This window comes from Lipotes vexillifer, unplaced genomic scaffold (genome assembly GCF_000442215.2).
Source record: "Lipotes vexillifer unplaced genomic scaffold, Lipotes_vexillifer_v1.1 scaffold1113, whole genome shotgun sequence".
In the NCBI taxonomy this organism is placed as follows: domain Eukaryota; kingdom Metazoa; phylum Chordata; class Mammalia; order Artiodactyla; family Lipotidae; genus Lipotes; species Lipotes vexillifer.
In genome coordinates this window covers 942,922-951,702 of record NW_006777938.1, presented here as the reverse complement: position 1 = coordinate 951,702, position 8,781 = coordinate 942,922, and the positions used below count along the sequence as shown (strand labels likewise).

The 8,781-nt window shown below is 48.0% G+C and overlaps 1 protein-coding gene across 1 annotated transcript in view; it reads left to right on the top strand.

Annotated features, from left to right (window-relative positions):
• TNN (tenascin N) overlaps window positions 1-6,070 on the top strand; it is a 58,059-nt gene extending 51,989 nt beyond the window's left edge. Inside the window, exons 16-18 of the mRNA XM_007451366.1 lie at window positions 133-300; window positions 2,618-2,781; window positions 5,141-6,070. Coding sequence (XP_007451428.1) covers window positions 133-300; window positions 2,618-2,781; window positions 5,141-5,281 — 473 coding nt within the window. The 3' untranslated portion in view covers window positions 5,282-6,070. The remainder of the gene's footprint in view (window positions 1-132; window positions 301-2,617; window positions 2,782-5,140) is intronic.
• The last annotated feature ends 2,711 nt before the right edge of the window (window positions 6,071-8,781 follow it).

The window sequence follows — 8,781 nt, the reverse complement described above, 5'->3', positions numbered from 1 at the left end:
AGCTAGGAAAGGCCCCCATTAGCAGAGGAGGTAAAGGCTAAGGCAGCTTTGCGGGGTGAAAGTCTCCGATGCCACTGGTGGGTGCTCACACACTGGTTGATTGGTTACCAGAATTCCATTCCTGATTCTTAGGACTCGACAAGCTACACAACCTCACCACAGGCACGCCCACCCGCTATGAGGTGAGAGTGGACTTACAGACTGCCAACGAATCTGCCTATGCCATATATGACTCCTTCCAAGTAGCCTCCAGCAAGGAGCGGTACAGGCTGACAGTTGGGAAGTACAGAGGCACAGCAGGTGAGACAAAACATGTCCTTCCTGCTGGGGTCTCCTGCTCTGTGTGTCTGAGGATTGGTTGACCACCTGCCATGAGTCTCGGGGGGGGGGTAGAATATTGGTCTGTGAAGGTGAATTGTCCTCACTGACAAGTGAGGCCCCACTCCCTGCAGGGGATTAAACAGAATCATTGAAGCAGTCTTTTTAATTTTTTTAAACACATTATACATTTTTATTTTATTTTTTTCACCCTTCTTTCTTTATTTTTTTTTAACATCTTTATTGGGGTATAATTGCTTTACAATGGTGTGTTAGTTTCTGCTCTATAACAAAGTGAATCAGTTATACATATACATATGTTCCCATATCTCTTCCCTCTTGCGTCTCCCTCCCTCCCACCCTCCTTATCCCACCCCTCCAGGCGGTCACAAAGCACCGAGCTGATCTCCCTGTGCTATGAAGCAGTCTTTGACTATCATAAAATTGGAACTTCTGTACCTTACACACTGATCCCCCACCAGTAAAATCCCTCCTCTTATACTCCCCCAATTCGGGCTGTTGTACATTAGCTGATGAACCCACATTCTGAGGGATTTCATGGTGTCTGCCCACCACTCATTCGGCTTCAGCAGTGTGACTGCCATTCTTGCATAGCAGTGTGTGTGTGTGTATTATTTAAATATATATATATATATATATATATATATATATACACACACATATATATATATATTTTTTCTGAATGAATGAATGAGGTTGCAGGACAAAAGTTCTCAGTCTTTAGCTGGCATCAGAAGGGTTTGCTGTCATCTGAAGGGCTTGTTAAAGCACAGACTGCAGGGTATGACCGTGAAGTTTCTGGTTTTGTATGTCTGGGGTGGACCTGGGGCCGTGCATTTCTAACAAGTTCCAGGTGCTGCAGCTACTGCCAGTTCAGGGTCCACTTTGAGAACCATTGCTGTAGATGGTCAGAGACAGCTCGTCCTTGTTAGGCATAATCAAAGCCTGCTGTTGAAATAAGGAAGCTTCCTGTGAATCGGTGTCTCAGAAGGAACTCTGGGCTTGGAATCTCAGGTCGGAGATTTGAGTCCTGGCTCTGCTGCTTGTGGACTGTGGGACTGTGACAAATTCCTAGAGTCTAACCTCTGTGAGTCTGTTTCCTTATGGGATTAAGAGCTGCCTGACCCACCCCTCATGCTTGTTGTGGGCATCAAGTGAGAATGTATATGTGAAGGTGATGGGTAACTCAGAGATCAGATTAAATGGAAGTATTGTTATTGTAGGAACAGAACTTGATTAAGCTTGGGATTGATATGAGCCCTTATTGCATTTTATGAGCTGAATTAAAAAGTAAACTTATAAAAGGATGACAAATGTGATGGGGAAATAGTAGAATACAAGTAAAATAATGAAGGCAGATTTCTAGATAGGATTAACGAAGCACTTAATTGTACCTATGTGCCCAGAAGGGCTTTAGAAGTTCAGGTGTGTGTGGGGGAGGATTAATAAGGAGAATCTTCCTCAGGAGTGGGGTTGAGCTGGGCTTTGAGGAATGGTGAGGATTTGGAATGATGAAGGGCAGAGAGAGAAACAGGTGAGCAGAGGCATGGAAGATGGATGTGTCCACTTCACACGTGGAGGGCGCCTGTGGGGATAGTGGGCTGTGAGATTGTGCAAAGGGTACAGCCAAGGTACAGGCCTGAAAAGCCAGGAGGAGTAATTCACTCCACGTGGGAGGAAGTAGGCCTGAGATGATGAAAATGGACGCTTAAGCTTCGGAAGAGCTAGGAAAGCTGTTGTGTTAACACAGGCCTGGAGAGAGATGAGAACAGCCCAGGGTGGCAGCCGTGGGTGCAGGGGTGTATAGGAGTGATCTGCAGAAGGAAGGGCTTGATAATGGGGTACACAGGATTGTCAAATGTGGCTCGGGGGTACCTAGTCTGGGTGACTGGGAGGATGCTCAAGCAGAGACAGGAGCACAGAAAGGGGGTTAGTTGTGTGAGGGTGGTCAGGTACTATGGGGAGTGTCGAGGAGTTTGGTTTTGGGTGTTTGGATATTTTACTGTGAAGCCTCTAAGTGAAAATGCTTTTAAAGCTATTGGAGAAACAGGCCTGAAGTTTGGGTGACAGGCCAGGAAAGAGAATCTGTTCATCTGTATCGTGTTCTCATCTTGGCGATTTTGAGAAAACAGTGGCTCCTGGTGGCCTAACTGACTGGATCCCTGGCATTTTCATGCCTGGAGGTTCTCCTGCCCCCAGTCCTCTTTCAGGCCAGAGTTTGATCACGCCCTCAGGGGTGAAACTTGGGCTCTCCCCTCTCATGTCTTCTCTCCTGCAGGGGACGCTCTTACTTACCACAATGGATGGAAGTTTACAACCTTTGACAGAGACAATGATATCGCCCTCAGCAACTGTGCCCTGACGCATCATGGCGGCTGGTGGTACAAGAACTGCCACTTGGCCAACCCTAATGGCAGATACGGGGAGACCAAGCATAGTGAGGTAGGTGACAGGTGAACATCTTTTTTGTCCCAGGCTTTTCCCATATTGTGTTCCTAGAGCGACACCCTCCAGACTGGTTTGGCTGACCCTCTCCTTCTGATGCCAGCAGTCAGGGCAGTAAGGCTTCTGCTCCAGGCTCCATGGCCTTGAGGTCAAGGCCCTCCCTGCCCATCTGCTGCAGCCCCTCCCCACTCTACATTCCCACCAGTGCTGTACCCTTACTCAGTGCAGGGAGGTACTCAGGCTGCCCACTGCTTAATAGAGATGATATGGGTCCCACACCATCTCACTTTACGAGTTCACACATGGACACTGTCTTGGTCAGCTCAAGCTGCTGTAACAAAATAATATAGCCGGCATGGCTTAGACAACAGACATTTATTTCTCATGGCTCTGGAGGCTGGGAAGTCCAAGATCAAGTTCCCAGCAGATTCAGTTCCTGATGAGAGCTCCTTCTGGCTTGTGGATGGCCACCTTTTCACAGCATCCTCACACAGTGGGGAGAGAGAGAGAGCTCTGGCCTGTCCTCTTCTTGTAAGGGCACTGATCCCACCATGGTTGACTTACCCTCATGACGTCATCTAACCCTAATTACCTCCCAAAGGTGCCATCTCCAAATACTGTCGTGTTGTGGGGTCTGGGCTTCAACATATGCAATTTGGCGGGGGAGGGGCCCAAACATTTTATCCGTAACAGACACTTCAGAATTCTTTCTAGTCGTTCATCCAGTTAAACCAGAGCTATTTTTCTCAGTCCTTTGATCACGGGGAAAACAAAGTTTTCTGTCTTATGTCAGACCCACTCTTGGATCCACTTCATCCAGAGCCACCCAAAGTCTGCCCAGAGCGTTGTGCTAAACTGGTTTCTCCAGTTCGGGAGTGTGCACACAGGGCCAGGAGTTGGCAAGGGCTCCTCCCCTGCTCCCTTGCTCTGCAACTTTCCAATCAGTGATTTCTTGAATCCTCTTGCCCCGTGAACATCGTCGTGATTCCTCGCCAGCTTCCAGGCATCTCCTGCCTGCTCCCTCACAGCTTCTTAAAAATTGCATCTTTGTTCCTACTCATCATGAATCCATTCCCCTCCATGAACTCTCCCCTTCCTGGGTTTCTCATTTCTCATCCTGGATCTTGATCCTAGCCTTCAGGAAGCCACCTCTCCCCAGAACTCATACACAGTGTACCAATATGACTGTAAATATTAGTACATCTAAAGTCCAGGTACATTTTGATTCCTTTGGTCCTAACCAGGCAGCAGGGACTCCCAATCCTTATGTGATTTTTCAAAGGGAAGAAGAAATTTGTCCCCAGAGGAGCCATGGAGGGTGTGCCCATGAATCATGGTGGCAGCATGTGGGCTGACTCAGGGAAGCCTGTGATCAGAGATCAAATATTTGAAATGAGCAGCCAGCATGCCCTAAACCATCCGCATATTTGCTAATAAAAGACATTCATCTGGTTAATGTGCTCTTCAGAGTCTGAAAGGCATTTAGCTTCTTGTTTATTATTTACCTCACAAATTAAAATACATAAAATTGGTCACTTGGGCTCTTTATTGGCCAGGTTGCAAGGTTATTAAGTGAATTAAATATTATTGTGCTCACCCATCAAAAGTCGTAAAATTAAATTTAGTTTTCAGCAGGCTATTTATTACCCCAGAGCTAATATCTAAACAGTCTAAATTGAAAATGATTTTCCACAATTGGCCAATTAATATGTTTACTGTTGCCTTTAATTTTTTGTTAAGGAAAAGTGAGGCAAAGATAATCTGATCATTGCTGGCCAGGTTGACCCCGCGTTACCTTTGCTGCTGCTCTGGCCTCACCCGCCTCCTGGGCTCACACCCACCATCCTCCAACCACAGGGGGCTTCCAAATTGTCAGCCTGTCTAACCTCAAATGCCCAGCAGAGGGAGCACGCTTCTAGATTCCTGTCTCACTGCCTTTATAAATACCCTAGTCTCTCCTCTAAGCAGAGAGGGAGTAGTTTCCCTGGCAAAGAAACATTCTTTGGTACCATAATCCACCCCACCCTCTCCCAGGTGCCTCTTCTTGATGTTGGCTTATTTATTTATTTATTCATTTATTCATTCATTCATTTATTTATTTATTGCGGTATGCGGGCTTCTCACTGTGTGGCCTCTTCCGTTGCAGAGCACAGGCTCCGAACGCGCAGGCTCAGTGGCCATGGCTCACGGGCCCAGCCGCTCCGCGGCATGTGGGATTTTCCCGGACCGGGGCACGAACCCATGTCCACTGCATGTCCCCTGCATCGGCAGGCGGACTCCCAACCACTGCGCCACCAGGGAAGCCCTATTTATTTGTTTTATTTATTTAATTTATTTACTTATTTATTTAATGTAGGGGGTGAACTGGGAGCCATGGAAAGGACATGAATTCTCCATTCCTTTTGTGGAGTTGAAGATCCGCCCTCATGGCTACAGCGGGGAGCATGTCCTGGGCAGAAAGAAGCAAACAATGGGAGAAAATTCGAGAACATTCTGACGGCCCATTCATGCACTTATTGCACAAGAGGAGACCAGCCCGGGGTTGGGGTCTGTGTAAGCATGGGGTGGGGTGGGTACTAATGACTGGCTAATGGAAGTCTGAGGGGTGCTCGTAGCCCTTGGCTTCTGAGATGGCTGGATAACCTGCAGGACAAAGCATGTCACCAAGCTTCCAACCATATAGGTCACTTCCTTGTCACCTGCATTTTGCCCACCTGTATTGTGGGCCTGGAAATCAACACAAAAATTGCTGCACAATGTGTATGGGCGAGACAGCACTGGAACTGCAAGGTTTTCTGCTCTATCTTCAGTAACAAATATACGGGATTAGGGCAAAAAAAAAAAAAAAAGGGAGGGGGATAAAGAATCACCAAGTACTTCTGAAGTTGGAAATCTCTGGAAATTGGTATATATATATTCAGGGCTCTGCTAATACAAATCTTCTGTCTAAAAAGAAACACCAGAGAGGGGTTTGATGACAAGGGGCCGAGGTAGCCTGAAACGTACCTTCCATTACCACTGGAAAATTGGTAAAATCATTTTTGGGGAAAAAGGCATAAATCTTCCCCTTTTAAAAATAATTGCTGATGTTATGAGGAAGAATGAAGGGAACCAAAAGGGACCAAGAGGGATTTGAATTTTGCTGTGTTCTGACTAGTATCCGGCATGCTGGAAACCCCAGCTTCCATGTCACTGCTATTTTTAAGTGCCCCCTTTCCAGCCACCTGCATTATCCCTCCTGTAGATCTGCATATGTTGTGAATAAATTCTCACTTATTTCAACTTTAAATAATTTGACTCTTTTGGTAATGGGTTCCTCCCAAAGACCCTTTCCTGTGACTCCTTTCGTACTGTCAAGTCCTCAGCCTCCCTCCTCTCTCCCTCCTGCCCCTGCCCTCCCCCTACCCCACCCTGCCCTGTCGGACCCCTGGGTTTCCTGAAAGTGCGCAGCACCAGAGGCTTATTGTTTTGAGTGGACACTTGGCAAGGTCAGATCCTTTTGGCTTATTTTCCTATCACTTTGGAAGGTTTTTCTGTGGCAAAGTCAGTGACCATTGAAGAAACTTAATTTCCTATTCGAGAAAAAAATAAATAAACCACTTGATTAAAAAACATTTGCCTTGTGTTGTTTTCCCCACATAAGTACACTTGAATTCTAAATTTAACCTAAGTGCAAGCAAAGGTACAATCTGTGCATTATAATGGAGTTTGGTTGGCCGTGGCCTCTGACTGGTGTGATGGCCAATAATGGTATCTGGAACCAGGAGAAGTGGGTGAGTGGGAAGGAAGACAAGTGCCCTAAAAGCTGCGGTCCTCCTCGAGAGTGCTGGAGTCGTTTTATTGCCTCGGGTTCTCCAGGTTTTAACCTCTGTCCGAATGCCAAGCCATACTTCCGAAACAGTGTTTGTCAACCTTTAAAATTTTCAGCATTCCCTTGGCTCCCTATACACATGCACTGAGCAATGCCCTGGTAACTTCTCGGTCTGATAAAGTGTGGTCTGGATGAAGCACAGTGTCAGTGTTGGGGCTAGTGGTTTAAAAACGTGCTTGCACCTCTCTCATCGATTCAAGGAGAAATTAAGCGTCTGCCTGCTTATCAGGCAGTGTTCTGGGCACTGGGGAGCCAGCGGTGAGCTCACAGAGGTAAGCAAGCCAGACACGGTCCTTGCACTACTGGATTATGTGTGCTGTCCTTCATCCACGCATTAACTCATTCATTCAACAAATATTGATTAAGCCCTATTCTGTGCTGGGTTCTACTCTGAGCCCTGCTGCTATAGAAGTGAACCAAACACAAGATTCCTGCCCTTGTGCTTATATTCTACTGGTGGAGACTGACAATAAAAAACATACACATACAATTCCCAGAAGTGATGAGTGCCATGGAAGAAAATTATAGTAGGATTAAGAGATGGAGGGGGAGATTGGTGGCAGAAGTGGGGGACTCCACGGGCCTCTTTGAGTAGATATTTGCAGAGACTGGCCAGATGTCTTTAGTTTGATCCAACTTCCTCAGGGCTGGAGGCTGAGCTAATCTCCTTGTCCGTTTTAAAGCTCCCTTTGCACAGCTTCTCAGTTCCGAGGCCTCTGGTCTCCTGTTTGCACATGGAGTTCTCACCTTGGTGGCTCAGGAGGCCTGTGCTCATCCCAATGGGTGCAGCCTTTTTAGAAAGGAAAAGCCTCCTTTGCAAAGTGGATCAAACCGTGGAATAATTCAGAGCGGGGGTGGGGTCGGGTGCATCGTGGGTGGTGCTTCCCAAATTTAATTGCGCTTGTCACGCGTGCCTGGTGGGGCAGGATTGCTGGGCCGCAGCCCTTCTGACTCAGCAGCTCTGGGCCAGGGCTGCTGTTGGATGGGTGACTGCTCTCTGAGTAGCTCTGGCGGCGCAGGGGGCACCCTCTGATGGCCTGTTTGCTCAGGAGGTGTCTGTGATGGTGGCAGCAGCACAGCCCCGTCCGTGTTCACCAACCCTGGTGTTTTCCCACCACTGGCCAAGAAGAGGGCTTGTGGGAAACTGGAGCTGTTTCTTGCATTCTTTTGCCTGTAGGGTCCTTGCTGCCCTGAAGGGACAGGACAGAGAAAACCTCAGTTGACCCTTCAAGGATTCCACTGGGGCAAAGAAGAAAGTGCAGGAGGTGGGAAGCTCATTTTCAAAGGATGTTTGTCTGACTGAGGAGAACATTCCAGACCTAAATCTCTGTGCCTAACCTCATTTTAACATGACCAGCTCTGGCAACTCCTGCTCTGGTAGCTGAATATAGGCCCCAGAATAGATTTCTGGATAGACCTGCTTTTTCAAGGGTCCGACACATTTCTTAGAGCCAGGTTATGAGCCATCAGGGTTTTGAAGCTTAAGGGAAAATTCCTACGGGTTAGGACAAACCAAAGAAAACAAAAGCTGTCATAGAAGGGACAGATGGCACAGCCAGGCACTAGGGTAAAAGCGAGGACAGAGTATCACAAGTAGTCGATAAAGTCTCCAAGCCATCGCCTGTTGCATGCAAGATACTAGCAAAGCCTCGATGAGCAGAACACAGCCCCTGCTCGCAGTGTGGTGGGGACGGCCACGGGGACAGACCACGACAGTGGGCACTGCGACGGGGAGAATGCTGTGAGCAGAGCGGGGTACCGTAGAAAGCACTGTGGGCGTGGTGTCAGCATTGCGTCCGGAAGGGGGACTCTGAATTTGCCAGGGGAGAAACGAGAGGCCTGGGGGAGGCAGGGCACCTTGGGAGGAGGACACTTGATGGCAAGGATGAAAAAGGGTGGCGTGTGGTGTGTTTGAGGGAGGAAGACGGTTTCTAGGTGGGGTGAGGAGTGGCTGGTGGGGAGCCTTGCTGGAGAGATGGGCAGGGACTGGTCTCGGCCATGCAAGCACTGTGGTCTCAGGTTGCACTGTTTAGCACAATCAGCTGGAGCTGTTACCAGCCTGATTGTACTTCACCTCCAGAGACGCTGCTTCAGTGGGTCTCAGCTGAGTCCTGTGCCTCTGAGTA